The 20675-nt window shown below is 39.3% G+C and overlaps 1 protein-coding gene across 1 annotated transcript in view; it reads left to right on the top strand.

The window, feature by feature from the left end:
• LOC131072713 (uncharacterized) overlaps positions 1-12569 on the top strand; it is a 126077-nt gene extending 113508 nt beyond the window's left edge. Inside the window, exons 4-6 of the mRNA XM_058008960.2 lie at positions 10643-10856; positions 11059-11421; positions 11597-12569. Coding sequence (XP_057864943.1) covers positions 10643-10856; positions 11059-11421; positions 11597-11712 — 693 coding nt within the window. The 3' untranslated portion in view covers positions 11713-12569. The remainder of the gene's footprint in view (positions 1-10642; positions 10857-11058; positions 11422-11596) is intronic.
• Positions 12570-20675: the final 8106 nt, after the last annotated feature.

Raw genomic sequence — 20675 nt, 5'->3', positions numbered from 1 at the left:
CCAACATCTAGTTCCCATATGTTATTTGTAGGAGCAGGTGCATTTTGTTTACCAAACCCTACCTTGAACAGACCTAGACTTGCCATGCCTATCTGGGGATTTCTTAGCCAACATCCCTTATCATATAAACCATCACCAATCTGCAGGCGGGGAGACTTAGGCACAAGTTCCTTTATCTTGGCAGCACTATTAGTGGATTGAACCAATTGTTCCAGAAAATCATCACAGATAGCTCCCTCCTGATAGTCTATCTTTCCCTTAAATTCTCTTGGCGGTGCCATTTTAGCAATCTAAGGTTAACCTTACTTCAATTTTGCTATTCAAACAACCCTTCAGAACTTCTAGCACCAGATAATATCAACACAAACAGAAATTGCAAGCCACAATCACAGAATAACTTGTCGCCTAAGAACTCACAGAAACTGCGCACCTTGTCTATGCTAATCTTCCTGAATGCTTTTTGCAATTAAAATCTCGAAACAAGGTTTTGTGAAAACACCCCGGCGACAAATGAGCATTAATTACCATCAATGGAGCCACATGCTCTGCAATTAATTTATTTCAATTTCAAATTTTCCGCTCCAACGGACCAGAAAGATGTTTTCAGCATGCTTTTCCTTCAGTCGCTGATCCGCGAAGAATAAAACTCGAGCAACTTTCCATCGCGGTCGAGCAACAACCACTAGATCACGCAGATTAGCGCACCTTTTAATCAGTCAAGCCTTGAAGAGGGCCCACCATTCAGTCACCCGCTTGCCCTTTGTCGCTGATCCGCGAAGGGTAAAGGACTAGCATCTTCCCATCGTGGTATAGCGACAACCGTTGATTTCCCCTGGACTTGTCAACCGTTTAAAACACCTGGGCCGCTCATATTGGCTGGGCCCACCATTCAGTCGCTAGTCCGCGAAGAGTAAAATTCTTGCAACTCTTCATCGCAGTCTAGCGACAACCATTAGATCATATCCTTACCGCTCAATCTTTAAGGTCCCTTTTCACTTACCCGCCACCGCTGACTCTCTGATCGGCCCCGCCACTAGCGGCTTGTTGCTGAGTCGCGATGAGTATTCAACGCACGATTTCTTATTGCGGTATCACGACAACCGTAGGATCAAACAAGACTTACCCGGCCGTTAAGAACCCAACGCATACATTAAGAGACATACTTAGGACTTTAGGAAAATATAAAGCGTTTCAGTTTTAATAAAGCCCTCCTAAACCTAAAGCTCAAATGATCCCTTTTAACAACGTGGTGACCCTTCTGGTTAAGTGAAAAAGGTAACGGACAAACAAATGAGTCCTTAAGACAACACGACATAAAGGCTTTTTACCAAATGATTTTGAAATTATTGAACCCTAAACCCTTAGAAACCATTGATTTGCAGACTTAGGACATCAGAAAGATTGGAAAATTAAGGATATCAGGACAAAAGCAACACCATCCAAAATATGGATAACACGTGGTAGCCCTGTGATAAAATCCATTGATATCCCTTCCCATTTCTGCTCAGGAATCGACAAAGGCTGTAGAAGACTTGCCTGAAATGTGTGTTTTGATTTGTTTTGTTGACAAGTCAAACATTCGCTAACATGTTGGAGCACATCATCCTTCAATCCTTTACAGGTAAACCTCTCATGAATCTGGCGGTAAGTTTTGAAGAAACCTGGGTGTCCTGCCACAGGGGAATCATGTAGTGCCTCCAATATTTTTGTCTTGAATTTGGACCTAGGTACAAGATAGATTCTGTTTTTAAAATAGATAATGTCATCCATCACTGCATATCTATTATCCTGCACCTTACCATCAATAAGATCACAAGCAAAATAATTCTTTGAATACTCAACCAATAACTGCGTCTTCCAGTCAGCTGCGATCTCTGTGAGGGAACAAAAAGTGGGGTTCCTAGAGAGAGCATCTGCAACAACATTTTTCTTTCCTTATATAAACTACACATCAAAATCGTAGGCTTGAGTCTTGCTCACCCATTTTTTTTGCCGCTCATTCAAATCCTTCTGCTCCAGGAAATACTTGAGACTATTATGATCTGTACGCACTATGAAACGAGCCCCAACCAGGTACTGCCTGAACTTAGCTAATGCATGCATTATTGCTAGCATTTCCTTATCATATGTGGAATAACGTCTCTCATTGTCCCTCAATTTTCTGCTCTCATAAGCAATTAGATGTCGGTTCTGCATTAGTACTGCACCAATTCCTTGCCCCGATGCATCACACTCCAAAACAAATGGCTGGGTGAAGTCCGGTAATGCCAACATTGGACACGAACTCATAGCATCCTTAAGCTTGTCAAAGGCCATCTGTGCACTTTCTGACCATGAGAACGCCCCCTTCTTAGTCAAGTCTGTCAGTGGAGAGGCTAACTGTGAGAAACCATGCACAAACCCTCTGTAATATGAACACAACCCCAAGAAACTTCTCAACTCAGATATGTTTGTAGGTGGTGGCCAGTCTAAGATTGCCTGAATCTTCTCTTGATGCACTTTCACACCATCAGTGCCAATGATATGTCCCAGATATAAGATCTCTGTCATCCGAATTCACACTTAGAGGCTTTTGCATAAAGTGACTGTACCTCCATAATACCCAATACAACGTCCAAATGATGCAAATGGTCACTCCAAGTTTTGCTGTAAATCAAGATGTCATCGAAGAAGACCAAAACAAATTTCCTCAACTGCTCTCGAAACACATGATTCATACAAGACTGAAATGTTGCCGGTGCATTTGTGAGTCCAAAGGGCATGACCAGGAACTCAAAATGCTCGTAGTGACAATGAAAGGTAGTTTTGTGAATGTCCTCTTCTTTGACACGTATCTAATGATAACTAGAGTGCAGATCTATTTTGGAGAAGTACACAGCTCATGTAATTCATCGATCAACTCATCGATTCTGGGTATGGGATACCTGCTTTTTATAGTCTTCTTATTCAATGCCCTGTAGTTTATACACATGCGCATCGTCCCATCTTTCTTCTTAACCAGAACTACTGATGAGGCAAATGGGCTCGAACTGGGCCTGATATGTCCCATACTGAGAAGCTCTTTGATCATCTTCTCAATCTCCTCCTTAAAGTGTCACTGGTGTCGATAAGGTGTGGTGATCACGGGCTTTGAGCCCTCGTCTAGCTCAATCACATGTTCAAATCCTCTGTTTGGTGGCCGTCTAGGAGGTATGTCTCCAAAAATTGCACTATGTTTATCTAACATTGTCTGTAAGTCCACATGGTACTCTGGTTTTTTGTTGGAGGCCGGTTTAGAAGAAACAAAGCACTATGCTGCCCAATCTATATCACCATGTCTGATAAGGGCCTCCATCCTCCTAGCTGACACCACCCTAGGTTCACCATCTGCCATTGCCTTACCATTTACCATGAACTCTAGCTGCATCTGTTTGAAGTCTTGAACATAACGTTCAAGTGACTCTAACCACTCCAAACCCAACATAGCATCTATATTACTGAGATTAATCACGTAGAAATCTCCCGTCAAAGTGTAGTTACCAAACTGTATATAGAGTTGGGGAATTAACTTGGTGCATGTCAATGGAAAACCATCAGCCACTATGACGCTGAATCTCGGAAACTCCTCAGCCTGAAGCCCTCACCTCATTACTAATCCTTCGTCAATGAAGTTATGTGTGGCTCCGCTATCAACCAAACACACCATCCTCTGCCCCTTGAGAACACCCTTCAGCCTGAAAAGGTTTGCTACGAGGAACTCCAGATAGAGTAATAATGCGTGGAGTTTCCTTAGCTACTGAGTCCTCCAATTCTATCTGTGGCTGATCTCCCTGATTAGAACCCTCATCGGTGCTATGATCCTATTCTTCTAGTTCTTCATCCTCAAAAATCACCTCAATCAGATGCACCTTGCCTTTGCCAAGGCAATGATGGCCAGGTTCCCATGGTTCTTTGCAGTTAAAACATAACTTCTTCCTGCGAAGTTCATTCCGGGACTCTTGATCTAATTTTGGTAGGAAGTTCTTTTGTGGTTTGAAATTCTTTTACTTTGACTGAGAACCGCTAAAGAACTTCTTCTGTGGTTGGAAGGGAGGTGTAGTCTCCAGATCCAATCCTAAACCTATGACATCGTGTAATGTGCTAGGTTTGTGGGCCTTCACCAACCCACACAATCTGTCACTCAGGCCCTCAACAAAAAGCATTGTAACACGCCTTTCTATCATATCAGGAACCATAGCTGCAATTTTCTGAAATTCATTGATGTATGCCTCAACATGACCAGTCTGATTAAGCTGTGCCAACTCCCTATAATAGACTTCCACATCTTTTCTGTCAAACCAGACAATCAATTTATTAACGAATTCTTCATAAGAATGAATCAGTGCATGATCCTGAGAGACTAGCCCATGATGCCACTAGTCATACGCTACTCCTTCTATATGTGTTGTGGCAAATTGAATGGCCTTATCTTCTTCCATCGGTTTGAGAGACAGGAAGGTGTCAAGTTTGTGTACCCAAGATTTGGCACTCATTTGTCCACTGCCATCAAAAGTAGGTAAAGGGATTTTATTCAGTGCATCCTTATATTTGGCTGGTTGAGCACCAAGTCTACCCTGTCCTTAAGTCCTTCCATCTTGCATGTTCATGCGATATCTAGCCTTTTCCTTCCGCTGATCCATGAACTGATTCAAGTTCATTAATTCTCTAACCTGATCCGGAAGTGTCATGTAATCAGCATATGCAGCCATCACGTCATCTGTTATATGAGTTTCTGCCTCTGGTTGCTCTGGAATTGTCTCTTCTTCATTTTGTCTAGGCAAGAAGTTAGGGCACAGGGGTCTATCTGATCGTGTAGTTGCTGTTCTAATGGCATTAGACCCTGCTCTGTCCTGGTTTTCATGTCTACTATTGGCTGGATTGGGTACACTACTTGATCTTCTGGACCTAAAACGATCCATCCTCAACTGACCCATAGTAGTGATCATTCGATTTTGGAATTCTTGCATCATCTGCTGCTGCTGTTGGGCAAAGGCTGTCAGAAACTGATCCATTTGACTGTTTAAATTTCTAGGTGGTGATCCATCTCTTCTCTCACCCATTTCATCTTTAGCTGGTCTGATTTCAGATTCCTCCTGATGCTCGGACCTACTTCTGGTGTTATATCTTTGCATAGAATTTCTTTATTTTGACATGCAACCACCAAATTCACCAAGAAACTGACATGCAAATGATTTTCCCACACAGGCTGGCAAGAAAGGTGGCTCTGATACCACTGAAATATTCTAACTCTAATTCCTTATCAAACTCGGTTTTATTGTTTCAAATTTATTTATTGAATTGAACATGCACGCTATATTTATTCAAAAATCAAATGACTTAGGACAGGCACAGCTAAATTCGATTGCATTTATTGAATTTATTCATTTCATGTTCAATAAAATTTAACCATAGAGCTGAAGCACATTAAAGGATTTATTTCATACCCAAGACCAATCCGATTGCTAATCAAATTTAGAGTTTGTCCTTATTGCTAATCACCCATTCTCATGATCGATTTCTCACAGCTGCAACTCTGATTGTCAGCTTGTCGTGCAACTGAAGCTGTTCACTGAAGGATTCTTCCGTTCTGGAATATCTTCTTTCAGACCCTACAAGTGTCGACCATGCACCACATAAAAAGCCGCCCCTTAATTTCCATGAATTGATATTACTGTTAGGCTGGGTCTGCGATTTTCCTAGGTTGCTGAGCCACTGTTATTAATGATTTTTCCTGTGCAAAACTGAAGATTGAGACACCACTTGTGTTGAGTGTTTCATCTGAACACACACAGCCCGGGGTTTTGTCTTGGTAGCAATTCCAACTTGCTGAGAGGAAGAAATAAACAAGACAAATGCAGAATGAAATGTTTTTTTGGCATCGAACCTCCTTAAATGCATTTCATTCTTTCCAAAAAGCCATCGGATGTATCTAGAAGGCTCCCCTTGAGCGACTTAGGCTAGGCATCCACATTTAATTAATTATTAAATATCACCCCATTAAGACATCGGTTAGTCATTAAATGTTAAGTCTTAAATGGTCCCCTTTTTATGACTTAATGAACAATGATTATTATTCCCTTTTATTTATTTATTAACTCTAGCCAAGGTAATTAAGAAGTTAGAGTTTGACTGCCATTTGCTTGTCAAAATGATGGGGACATTACTATTAATTTTAGGACCAGACTGATAACAGTAAACAGAAATAACAAATGCAACACACATAACACAGTGATACCCTGGGAAAACCTCCCTCTTGGAGGTGAAAAACCCAACAAGAATGTCTCAGATCAGATTAGGATAAACACAGTACTAGATTACAATATTAACCCTTCTTAGGGCACACAATAACTTATCTGATATATAGTTTTGATCAGACTTGATGTCACCACCCAGAATGCAGATTGCTGATCATATATTGGAGTTCGCTTGTCTTGGAGAGAGGTCGCTCAGCATGAACAAGAATTCAGTAGTGCATAGCAGGTTCGGCAGCCTAGAATGATAGTTCGCCTAGCCTAGGAAGAATTCGCCCGGTAAGGAAGTGTTCGCCCAACAAGTTCGCTTTACCTAGAAGTTGATTGCTCAGCATAAAATAGGATTTCACTAGACCTAAGACAGGTTCGCTGACTGGGACTTCAATTCGCTGCTCTATGATGATAATCGAACCTCAAGCTGTTGCCCTTTAGCTATTCGTTGATGCAGAGATGATTCGCACAAATGAATGACAGATAGATTGCTTGATGATCATGTGATCTTCAATTGATCTTACATATATAGGGAATGATCCATTTAACTACCCTTGGTCGGCCTTGTATAGTTTTGGCGCCGAGTTACAGTTTAGTTCACAAGTTACATTAGTATAGGACTTGACCTATATCATTAATACAAGTTACATGTAATACAAGTTACACCCATTGCCCAAATAGGGCCTGACCCAAATAGGGTTTACACATTTACACAATAAAGTAAGATGCCAAAATGCTAAGGCCAACAGGCCACTTAGCATTTTATGTACTAGGTCGGTCCTAGAAGGGATCTGACCTAGCTACACATCAACACTCCCTCTTAGCTAGGGAGGATTCTTTCTGAATAACCAAGTCACATGGTTACTACCACCATGGCTACTCCTAGAGAGTGGGTCCATCATGGTTACTCTTATGAATGAAAACATAAGTGCTTATTGTCATCTCAAAATGACGTTCACCATAGCTACTCCCAGAGGGTGAACAAACACATCATGGAATTTCTTCCATGATATCCACCATACCTACTCGCAGAGGGTGGATCCACCATGCCTACTCGCAGAGGGTGGAAGAGGGCTTTCACCTCAAACTTCTCCCAGAGAAGAGTGCATTACCACTTTGCCTACTCGCAGAGTGTGGATCCACCATACCTACTCGCAGAGGGTGGAACGAGGGCTTTAACCTCAAACTTCCCCCAGAGAAGAATGCATCTCCACCATACCTACTCGCAGAGGGTGGAACGAGGGCTTTCACCTCAAACTTCTTTCGCAGAGAAGAATGCATTAACAAGGGATTGCACCTCGAACTTCTCCCTCACAGAGAAGAACTCATTAACAAGGGATTGCACCTCGAACTTCTCCCTCATAGAGAAGAACTCATTAACAAGGGATTGCATCTCGAACTTCTCCCTCACAAAGAAGAACTCATTAACAAGGGCTTTCACCTCAAATTTCTCCATCACAGAGAAAAATGCATTAACCAAATTTTCATGATGACGTGGCTCCCTTTGAAGCTGAAATGTTAGGCTTCCTCAAGCTTCCTCTGAAGCTGAAATAAATCTTCTGACCTCCTTATCCAAGGTTACCTCTAGTTATGTATCACCAACTCAGCTTTATGGCAGCAAGCTGTCTCTAGACTTCAGCCTGTGATGCTTCCTCACAGGATGCCTCAAAACCTTCCTTGAAGAAACGCTTTCGGCCATCATCTCAGTTCTATGACTGCAAGCTTCAAGTTCTTTCTCCCTTGAATGCTTCTTGGTCTGTCCTTTCTTTATCTTGAAAGACCGCCTGTAGAGCATAAGCAAGAGCGCCTATTGCTTCACTAAAGTCCCCTTCATATTCCTCCTGAATGTCAATCTCTTCATTGCAAATAGAATTCCAAAAACCTATAACCCGAAGAGCAATAGTCTGTGATGAAATATCCTGCATGTAAGGGGCAAGTTTCTCATGGTAAGTACATTCAAATGCAGCTTATCTGCTACCAATGTAAATAACACACATATTTAATGACTACATATGCAATACATGAACATTAAAGGACTACTTATCTCTTTATTGATTTTCCCAGCCATGTATTCAAGTGGAGACCCTGCAAGTCTTGAGAACTCTCTGTGGTTGATGAAGTCATCGTTGTCTATGGTGTAGCAGCATCACTGTGGTCTGCACATGAGGTTGTCCAGTATGGAAACAAAGATATCTGGCCAAGGTGATATTAATATTGCATCATGCAAGATGACCTTGTTTCCCTCCACCATGATTTCTGGGCACCACGTGCGTCATCAGATAAGCCTTTATGGTTGGCATGCCCGCCACCATCTTGTGTGTAGAAGGAGAGGTGAAACAAACTACTATCAATCTGATCACAACCAATTCGAACCAAGCTCTGATACCATATTAATTTTAGGATTAGACCGATAACAGTAAACAGAAAATAACAAATGCAACACACGTAACACAATGATACCCTAGGAAAACCTCCCTCTTGGAGGTGAAAAACCCAACAAGAATGTCTCAGATCAGATTAGGATAAACATGTAGCAGATTATAATCTTAACCCTTCTTAGGGCACACAATAACTTATCTGATAGATAGTTCTGATCAGACTTGATGTCACCACCCAGAATGCAGATTGCTGATCATATATTGGAGTTCGCTTGTCTTGGAAAGAGGTCGCTCAGCATGAACAAGTATTCAGTAGTGCATAGCAGGTTCGGCAGCCCAGAATGATAGTTCGCCCAGCCTAGGAAGAATTCGCCCAGTAAGGAAGAGTTCGCCTAGCAAGTTCGCTTTACCTAGAAGTTGATTGCTCAGCATAAAATAGGATTTCGCCAGACCTAAGACAGGTTCGCTGACTGGGACTTCAATTTGGTGCTCTATGACGATAACCGAACCTCAAGCTGCTGCCCTTTAGTTATTCTCTCATGTAGAGATGATTCACACAGATGAATGACAGATAGATTGCTTGATGATCATGTGATCTTCAATTGATCTTACATATATAGGGAATGATCCATTTAATTACCCTTGGTCAGCCTTGTATAGTTTTGGCGCCAAGTTACAATTTAATTCACAAGTTACATTAGTAGAGGACTTGACCTATATCATTAATACAAGTTACACCCATCGCCCAAATAGGGCCTGACCCAAATAGGGTTTACACATTTGCACAATAAAGTAAGATGCCAAAATGCTAAGGCCAACAGGCCACTAAGCATTTTATGTACTAGGTCCGTCCTAGAAGGGATCCGACCCAGCTACACATCAACAATTACATTGTCATGATGTAAGTTGAGCGACAAATTCCACCTTGAGAGGCTATGTCGGTGACCCATGCTGTTGAGATCGACAATGATTGAATGTGATCCCCTAGGATGACTGCAAGCAACACAGGACTGTTTTTGGCATGTGAAATTTGGGATCTAAAAGGCATGTAGGTTAACATATAGTGAGGTTCCATGTCAATATACAATAGGCATGCAGGTGGATGTGTTTGAAGGGGTTGAAGTCTATGAGATGATGCCAAATTTGTCATAAGGGTATATGTCTAACTGCATGGAAAAATTGTAACTATAACAAGTTTTTTTCCTATGCTAGCTTGGGATGGAGGGAAAGAGATTATTAGTGTTTGGGAAGCATCTTGACATGTTTGGAGTAGGACACAACATGGGGCATGCTACTTGTGTTGGTAGCTGGTTCCAAAGAGAACCCATGTAGTCTATAAGGAAATTTCATTCCCAATAATTGAGTTTTTTATATTTCCTTCGGAGTTTTTATTCCCTGGAGGGTTTTCTCCACATCGGTACTGTGTTGAACATTTTGTGACTGCATTTTGGCATTAGTCAAATTTTATTTATTTCAGTATGTTACAAGCAATTTTATTTCTCACATGACATCAAATGGAATATTGAGATCCTTATATAAGTAAGTAAAAATATAAAGTTAAGATCTGTGTAATGGATTGACTGAGCTTTGAGGTTGGTAATTGTGGATTGTCAAGATTATCTAGGAGCCATATAGAAGTTAATGAATAATCTTCAGTGTATTTACCCTCAAAAGTAATTATATGCACTTTTTTTCCAGAAATATTCAAATCTTTGTTGATTTCAGTATATAAAGATTTCACTATGTTTCAGGCATTTTCATTTCTTCCAGAACATTAAATGAAATATTGAAAACTGTGTTGGAGTAAGCAAAAATGGAAAGTTAAGATCTGTGTACTGAATTGACCGAGCCTTTAAAGTTGGTAATTATAAAAGCCACATATAGAAGCTAAAGTTGGGAATAGTCTTCAGTGAAGTTACCCTGTAAAGTAATTATATGTACTCTTATCTAGATTTGTTGTATTTGAGAAATACTTTGTGTTAAAGGCTTATTCTGCTGATCCAGGCAAAAGGGAATATAAAAGTAGCAGTAGATCTTTACAGACATACAGTTTGGGTGCTTCTTCTGGTTTCAACTTCAGTAGAATATCAGCGTTCTTATTTAAATGTTTGGGCTACCATTACATCTGCTTGTGTGACTGAGCTACAGCATGGCTTAGAAGTGTGGAATCGAGCATCAGATGCAAATGTTCACATGCATATTCTCTCACATCCTCAAGGTTAGTCATCTATTGGTTTTATATGTAGTAATTCAATAAAGTGATCAGCCTTTTAACAATTTAAAGAAACACTATTCTGGTTTGAAATGTTGGTGCATTGTTTTTGTTTGTGACCGATTACTTACAACCTTGGTCATTTGACTCAGTGCTTTCAATTTTTTAAATAAAGTTGTTTTGAAGTGTCACCCTGCAATTTTAACAGGAAAGAGCTACTTTGCTTCATTGTTAGAGATTTTCAAAGTCTCAGAGATTCTTAGGGCATCAATGAAACTTTTCACACCCTGGATATTGTTAAATCCAGACCAGACAAAACATATTTCTCGTAATTTGAAAGATTGTATGGTTGCTTGGGCTGGATATGGGTCGAAAGAAGCCATTGAGCAGGCTTTTCATAGTGATGATGGCACCAATCAAGTTACTTCAACCAACTGGAAAGGTGGAGAGGAAATAATGAATACAGTTGAATCGATGGAAAAGCTTTGCCCAGGAGATGCATTATACAATGCCAATCAAGCATCTCAATCAGTTTGTAGATTATCACTGCTACCCACAAAAGTTTTTGATGGTGAGTTTATGTTAATGGCATTTTATTCAGATGACTAGAATTTCTTCGACAGCAGATAATATTTTTCCCTGCCCTTCCATATTTTTGCTTTTTCTTTATTTAGACTTCATGGCATGGCATACATTTTGTGTTTTGACTGTCACGAAATGATTTTCATATCACATGATTGAAACAGGCATAAAAGTAGTGGACTGGAGTGGCCAAAGTTATTTCCTTCCAGTGGCAAATCTGTGGGCCAATTGTGTGTCTTGCAAGCCTCCATACCTTCCTGTAATAGATTTCAGACTTTGATGCCTTTGGTTCCGTATTGAGAGTTTCTTGGATTCCATGCTTAATATTCACCATTCTGTCTTTGTTGCAACTTCTGCATCTACCTAACCTTACAGCTAGTCAAAGTATAATTTCTGAAATTAGAAATCAAGTACAATGGATAATTTGCATTCAATTTTCCAACACAAATTTTCTCAAGATGAAAGGCAAATGGAATGGCTGGTATGGAGATGTCTACTATCACAGATGTCAGCATGTGTCTAATGCCAGATGAAATGGAGGAAGCAAATTTCACACATGGATTTGGAAATAGTTATCACTTGTTTTCAAGAAGTTTTGCACCAGATTGTTCCATGGGGAAAAATTAGGGACAAGTAGTGTTGATCTGATTGCAAAAGGTCCTCTCATCAGTTACTGTTAAGCACTGGAAATTCAGATTAAATTTTCGGTACTTCACTTGTCCTGACTCCCAATATTGAATTCCAGCATTTCAGGTTCTGAACTGCCGAGCCCTATATCAACATGTTGAAATTGTCAAGTGATCGGTTTGATTTAATTTTTGGTATGTCTTCCCAAGGAGGACCATTTATAATATATATTCATAGCTGGAGTTCATATGGAGTTGCAAGAAAATAAATGTAAAATATGGAAATTCCATATGGTACCATGTCAAAACTTACTATATTTGTTCTACTAAGCATGGACGATAAATAGGTTTAAGAGTGCATTTGGAGTGTTTTTTTGAGGAGTATTATTCTCTAATAAGTATTAGACAGAAATATTTTTGAAAAGACACATTTTAACAAGTGACCTAAGTCGTTCCAAAAACTTCAATGTGTTTTAGAATTCAGTTCTAATATGAGTTGTGATTTCAATGAGTTGCCTTTTTTATTTAATATATGAATGAGTTGCCTTTTTAATTTAATTTATGAGAGAGAACAATGGAATTTTTTCATAACATGGTTCACCTCCATGCACTATTCTAATTATGGTGTTTTCTAATTGCAAATTTTCTCATTATGACGCTGGTGGTATGGTACTGGTTGGGCTATAATATGGAGCTTCTGATTATAGAAAAGTTGTTGCAAGTAGTGGAGCATCAACTTTGTTGTCACATGACAGTTATTGAGTTGTACAATATCTTAAGTGATGCCTTGTTTATTTGGTTATCAGTTGGTGACTATGATAGCATTGGTAATAAATCTTCTCTGTTGGCTCAATCATGCATTTCTCTCATGGTTCATACTAGACAAATTTTGCATTGAGGATCTAGGAGATGAAGCATTTATATGATCACTTTGACGACAATACACTCTTTGGAGCAGTTAGGTTGACCTTAAATATCATTGATGGTTCTTAAATAAACATATGGAGTGCAAAGAAAGAAGCAAGGCTTTGACCTTTCCCCTCTTCCCCTTATCTTCATCTTTCACATTCCAAGGTTTCGTCAAAGCCCATGTGAGTTGGTTCTTGTGGCTAGTTTGTGTGACAAGCATGCATTGTGGAGGAAGAGAATTTGACGCCTCTATAATTCATAATTTGACTTTATTTCTAGATTAGTGTTATGATGTCTTACTATTTTTTCTAGGCTATATGCATTTGGTGCTATGATGCCTTACTACTCTAGCTTGATGATGGTAAGCTTTTTCTTTGGTCATGTAGATGCAATTTGTTTCCTCCATTGTTTTTTCCATGATTAAGGTTTTTATTTGTCTCAAGCTTTAAGGTTTTTATGCTTTGGGCTATGTTATTTGTTTGGCAATCTTTGACTTTGAAAATATCAACTAGTCTTTACAAAACACTGACCAAATATATATTTACTAATGTGTTAAACTCTACACAGACTCCTATGAACTAAAACTAGCTTCAACATGTTTAAGAATTTAGTTAGAATATTCAAGTATGCAAATGTAGCACAAACCTCAGGTATTATTCGGTGGCCTTTGTAGTTTCATTAGTATGATCTTCATCCTAGTCGACACCTATATTCTAAACTGCATGTCATAAATCCACATCGACATTACCACGACTTGCTTCTTGATGATTGTGACAGTTGTAATAGGAATATGAATTCTTATGTCCCAATTGATGCTTCATCTTTCTCTTTGTAATGTACATAACCATTCTGATGCAGGAGCAACCCCGGTTTATAGCAATCTTGCATCAACTAAAAACATTTTCCTTTCTGTTTTGTTTTTAGATTGCAGTTTGCAGTTAACCTTTCCCTGTCCCGATTTTGGCTCACCGGACCCTGTGGAGTTGGGTTCTACTTGAAGACTTGGTCATCCTTCTTGCTTCCAAACCACATCGCATTTGGACCATTTTTCGGCAAGATATCGCTACTGGTTTCCATGACAATTTCTTGTTACCGGTTGTTCCTTTGTTACCGGTTGCTTGAGACCTATTCTGGTGATCTACCAGAATCTATTTCGAAGCTTGTGGAGCCTTGGACGTTGATTCCAATGTTCCTTGGCGTGTGGCCGACCTTTTCTCGCGATCTACATTCCATCCTTAAGATTTTTTGGAGGAATCTCTTGGCGGAGGCGGACCTTGTTTATTTTGCATGTTTTGATCCCTTTTTGGGCCTACTGGATCCTTTGGATATATATATGTATTTGTAATTATGCATTAGAATGCGACAGGGGAGAGAATCAAGTTGCGAGGAATAGCAGCCCGGTTAGAAGCTGTGGAGATAGCCCAGAGAAGAGGCCAACATATTGAAGATGTAAGTGAAGACGGAGGAGAAGAAGCCCCAGCAGAACAAGCAAACCTACCGACGGTTGATCTGGATGAGGAAAGGTTTTTGAGGGTTTTGAGTAGGGCGAATATTAAACTTCATTTTACCCCACTAGAATATGATGGGAACTTAGATTCAGATGAATTGATGGATTGGATCGCGGAGATGGAGAAGTATTTCGATTTGAAAATACTGCAGAAGAGAGGAAGGTGAAATATGCCTGTACCCGGTTGAAAGGTCACGCATCTCTTTGGTGGGAGCATTTGCAAGTTGATAGACAAAGAAGAGGTAAAGAGAAGATTAAGACATGGGATCGGATGATTGCTAAATTGAAGTCAAAGTTTGTGCCGATGAATTATCAAGTGGATCTGTTCCAAAAGTTGCAGAATTTGAGACAAAAGGAATCTAGTGTGGAGTAACCCGAAACATTTTACAAGTTGAACATCAGATCCAGACATGTTGATGATGAAGTTTAACAAGTTGCAAGATATTTGAATGGATTACGGGTGTCTATACAAGATGAATTGAGTATGATCAAATTGGAGAGTGTTGAAGAGGCTTACCGGTATGCCCTAAAGGCAAAAGAGAAGTTAAACAAAAGACATGAGCAGAGGCAAAGAGGTAGAGGTGGAAGGTTTACTAGAGGAAGATTTCAAGGAGGAAGAGGATATACCGGAGGAAGAGTAACCAGTACAGATCAGAACAAGGACAAGGAAGTGAGCAAAGAAGGTAATTCATATCAGAAGGATGATAGAAATTTCTACCAGAGGAGAGAACAAGATGGTTACCCGAATGAAAATTTTGGAAGACAAGACAAGAGGACATTCAGAGGAACCTGCTTTAAGTGAGGAGGAGAAGGACATCATGCATTCGAGTGTAAGAAGACAAAAACTATCGGAAGAGAAGCAATGGTGGAAGAAAACCCCACCGGATCAGACAATAAACTAGAAGATGGAGAACTGTTGATGATGAGGAGAGCTTTGTGTCATACTAGAGGAGATGAAGAGCCCTTGCAAATAAAGATTCTGTTCAAGACCAGGTGTAAGGTATCCGGTAAGTGTTGTAAAGTTGTTATTGATAGTGGTAGTTCAGATAATCTTGTTTTAAAAGAGATGGTGAAAATAAGTTGAAATTGGAGAGATTGAAACACCCTAAGCCTTATCAGATAGCATGGATTCAGGATGAACATAAGTTGTTAGTAAGTGAACAATGTTTGGTGAAATTGAAAATTGGGAATTATTACGATGAAGTCTTGTGTGATATATGCCTATGGATATTTGTCATCTTTTGTTGGGTAGACCTTGGCAGTTTGATAGATAGGCAGTACATGATGGGAGGAAGGATACATACACTATTGTGGCCAATGGGATGAAACAAACCTTGTTGCCTTTGGAGGAACCTTTGAAGAATGAAATATGTACAAATGCTAGAATCTGTTTAGTAGATGGAAGGAAATTCATGGATGGACTAAGACATGAGAATGTGTGCTTTGCCTTAATTCCTAAGGAGATTGAAAGACCGAAATCGGAAGGAGAACACCTAGAAGAGATAAGAGATTTGCTGACAGAATATGAGGACATCATTTCAGATAATGTACCCGATGGATTGCCACCTGTGAGAAGTATTAGTCATTGCATGAATTTGGTTCCCGAAGCTAGTTTGCCTAACAAAGCTGCACACCATTTGGCACTGACAGAGAATGAAGAACTGAATAGAGAAGAAAGGTTTGATTAGGGAGAGTTTAAGCCCTTGTGTAGTACTAGCAGTATTATCACATAAGAAGAATGGAGAATGTGTATCGATTCAAGAGCAATAAACAAGATCACAGTGAAATATCGGTTTCCTTTGCCTAGGATGGATGACATAATGGACTGTTTGAGTGGAGTAAAATACTTTACAAAGATAGATTTGAAGAGTGGATATCATCAGATCAGGATCAGAGAAGGTGATGAATGGAAGACAACATTGAAGACAAATGAAGGTCTGTATGAATGGTTGGTGATGCCTTTTGGATTGACTAATGCATCGAGTACTTTCATGAGGCTGATGAATAAGGTATTGAAGAAATTCTTGGGTAAGTTTGTTATTGTGTATTTGGATGACATTCTGATTTTCAGTAAGACAAAAGGGGAGCATTTGTTGCAGTTAAGACAAGTTTTGTAGAGGTTGAGAGAAGAGAAGTTGCTGATCAATATCAAGAAGTGTACTTTCATGAAGATTGAGTTAGTCTATTTGGGATTTGTGATATTTGAGGATGGTTTGAAGATGGACCCTGAGAAAGTGAAAGCAATTGTTGAATGGCCTACACCGGAAAGCATTGGAGAGGTAAGATTATTTCATGGATTGGCTAGTTTTTATCGGAAGTTAATCAAAAATTTCAGTTCAGTTTGTAACCCTATGACTGAGGCCATGAGAGGAGATCAAAAAGAATTCAATTGGACCATCAGAGCAAACAAAACTTTGGAATTGTTGAAAGAGAAAGTGATTGAGCAACCTGTGTTAGCTTTACCCGATTTCAATAAAGTATTTCAAGTGGATTGTGATGTGAGTGGAACAACAATAGGAGCAATCTTGAGTCAAGAAGGAAGAGCAGTAGCCTATTTCAGTGAGAAATTGAATGATGCCTAGAGAAGATATTCAGTGTATGATCAGGAATTTTATGCCATAGTTCAAGCCTTGAAGTGGAGACATTACTTGTTGCCTAAGGAGTTTGTGTTGTATACAGGTCATCAAGCTTTGCAATATTTGAACAGTCAGAGTAAGTTGAATCAGAGACATATGAGATGGGTAGAATTCTTCCAGAGTCACACCTTTGTGTTGAAGCATAGAAGTGGGAAATCTGACAAAGTTGCTGATGCATTGAGTAGGAGAAGAAATTTGCTGACAGAGATGAGAGTGACAGTATTAGGTTTTGAAGATTTGAATACCTTGTATGATAATGACCCGGATTTTGCAGAACCTTGGAAAGCATATAGAGAACCGGTTATGGTAGACAAAAACAAATGGTTGGATTATTTCATTTAGGATGGGATGTTATTCAGAGGAGTTCAGTTGTGCATATTTGAGAGTTCTATGAGGGAGAATCTGATGAAGGAGAAACATAGTGGAGGTTTAGTTGGACATTTTGGCATTGACAAAACAATAGCATTGGCAAGTGGGCAGTACTTTTGGCCCCAGATTCATAAGGATGCTAGGAGATATGTGTAGAGTTGTAGAGTTTGTCAAGTTGCAAAGGGTAGTAGTCAGAATGTGGGATTGTATAAACCTTTGATAGTACCGGTAAGACCTTGGGAGGATATAAGCATGGATTTTGTACTTGGATTGCCTAAGAAACTGAGAGGGAATGATTCTATATTTGTGGTAGTGGATAGATTCTTGAAGATGACTCATTTCATACCTTGTAAGAAGACATCAGATGCGTTGCATGTAGCATACCTATTTTTCAAAGAAGTGGTGAGATTGCATGGATTACCTAAGAGCATAGTTTCAGACAGAGAAACTAAGTTTGTTAGCTATTTTTGGAGAACAGTTTGGAAGAAGATGAAGATAGATTTGAAGTTCAGTTCTACTTTTCATCCACAGACTGATGAACAGACATAAGTTGTTAACTGAAGTTTGAGAAATTTGTTGAGATGTTTAGTGGGAGATAAAACCGGAAGTTGGGATTTAATCCTTGCACAAGAAGAGTTTGCCTACAACAATTCAGTGAATAGAAGTACTAGAAGAACACTTTTTGAGATTGTTACTGGAGTGCATCCTAGAGGGATATCATAATTGAGAGACATTAGTAGTGAAGATCAGAGGAGTTTAGAAGCAGAAGACTTTGCAGATCACATGGCAACATTGCATATCTAGGTTAAGTAGCATTTGGAAGACATGAACAACAAGTATAAGGAGAAGGAAGATGAGAAGAGGAGACATAAGGAATTTGAAGTTGGCAATGAAGTGATGGTATATCTGAGAAAAGAGAGATTCCCGGTTGGAACTTATAATAAGTTGCAGATGAAGAAGTTTGGACCTTGCAGGATTTTGAAGAAGTTTAGTTCTGGAAATGGATATGAAGTGGAGTTATTGGATAGTCTGAGTATTTAACCTAAATTCAACATTGCAGATCTTCTTGAGTACCATGAACCAAAATTCAGTGAGGACAATGTTGCAGACTTGGAGAAACAGTTGCCCCGGAAGGAATCGGATCAGATTGAAGAGATTTTGGATAGTAGGATTGGGCGAATATCTTATGAAGTGGAAGGACAAACTAGTTGAAGATTCATCTTGGATTTCTCAGGTAGAGGTAGACTGCCTTGGTTTCCCTCTGACCCCGACAAAGTGAGAGGCTCACTTTTTCAATAACCTTGGATGTTTGATGCAGGAGCATCCCCGGTTCATAGCAATCTTGCATCAACCAAAAATATTTTCCTTTCTGTTTTGTTTTTTGTTTGCAGTTTCAGTTTTCCTTTCTGTGTGTCCTGGTTTTGGCTCACCGGACCGTGTGGAGCTGGATTCTACTTGAAGACTTGATCATCCTTCTTGCTTCCAAACCGCATCACATATGGACCATTTTCCGGTAAGATATCACTATCGGTTTCCATGATAGTTTCCTGTTACCAGTTGTTCCTTTGTTATCGGTTGCTCAAGACCTATTCTCGTGATCTACCAGATCCTATTCCAAAGCTTGCAGAGCCTTGGGCGTTGATTCCGATGTTCCTTGGCGTGTGGCTGACCTTTTCCCGGGATCTACGTTTCATCCTTTGTATTTTTCGGAGGAATCTCTTGGCAGAGGCCAACCTTGTTTATTTTGCACATTAGGCCTTGTTGTTCAAGTTTTGATCCCTTTTTGGGCCGAATGGATCCTTTGGATCGATATATATACAAAATTATGCATTAGAATGCGACAGGGGAGAGAATCAGGTAGCTAGACTATGCGTAGAAGATAAATTATAAGATTCAAGGTCCCTGTTGTGACCTATTCTACCAGGCCTATGAGCCAGTATGTTGTAACTCGGTTGCTACCAATTGGATGTAATCGAATTTCATGCAATAAAATGATCTATTCTGCATTGCCTCCATCATATCTTTGTGTTTCCATTGTGTTTACTCTTGCTGACCAGTCTAGATTGATCTCTTTGAGGTTTCTCCTTATCGCTGACTGCTTCACATTCTTTATAGGTTAGATAAAGAATGAGAGAATAACAAGGCATAAACATCACACATCTTTTCTCATAAATTATGCAGAGAACCAACATAATACAAATTTATTGTCCTTTGTTCAATTGTCCTATAAGATAATTCAAATATGTAATTGAATCTTTGTTTGTGGGTTAGCCATTGGGTTTACCCTTTGGTCCCAAATCAAGTACATGACATCCAATAGATTTAACACGAGATAAAACTACAGAAACTTTCAAAAAGGAAGAAAACCGTAGAAGAGTGAGCTTTTTCTTCTTGTGCCATTGATATTTACTAGTGTTTGCAATGTGAAATGCTGTCAACAAGTACAGTGAGTCACTAACACAAATAGTTGGTGTTACACCAACTATTATGTTCTTTTCTTGAAATAGTTGAAGTTGACATATGGAGCTTAGAATTAAGAGCCAATCCTTGCACTCGTGTTTCATGTATTCATCATCTTTTTCCATGCTCATCCTTAAACATTGGGAATTTGATAAGAGGTCAAAACCCATCACATTCCATACTATGTCTAATTTGGGTGAAATTGTGGCTTGATGACTTCTAGGAGCTACAAAAGGAGTTCTTGTTTTAAACTAGCGGTTTTGTTAGCATTTAAATTTTGCTTTATTTCCCCTATTTTTTTGACTGCCTTGTGATGCTTCAAATCACCCCAAGGCTGCTTTTAACATGAAGACTTGATAAATAGAAACCACTCAGATTCATTTTTTCAAGTCACACCTTCCCATTGGCAAACCCATTGGGGTTTTGGGAACTCTTTGATTTTTAATGGAATTCATGATTTTCATCCATTTTAAAAATATTTTTTCTATTCAATGGTCTTTTGCAGGCTCTGATTTTAATTTCTTTCTGCATAAACTTGCATATTAATTTAATGAATAATGATAAAATCTAACCCCATGACTATACCATTAATGGCTGATGGTGATGTGCTTTGCATTTGAATACTTTTGCATTGAAAATTGCTATCATTTATACATATTTGATATTGCTATCTTTGTTGTTGAGCTCATCCATTCATCAATTGGTGCATAGACAAAATAGAAGCGAGGTTTGAATT

This window comes from Cryptomeria japonica, chromosome 9 (assembly GCF_030272615.1).
Source record: "Cryptomeria japonica chromosome 9, Sugi_1.0, whole genome shotgun sequence".
Classification (NCBI taxonomy): Eukaryota; Viridiplantae; Streptophyta; class Pinopsida; order Cupressales; family Cupressaceae; genus Cryptomeria; species Cryptomeria japonica.
This window is presented reverse-complemented; position numbering and strand designations above follow the sequence as displayed.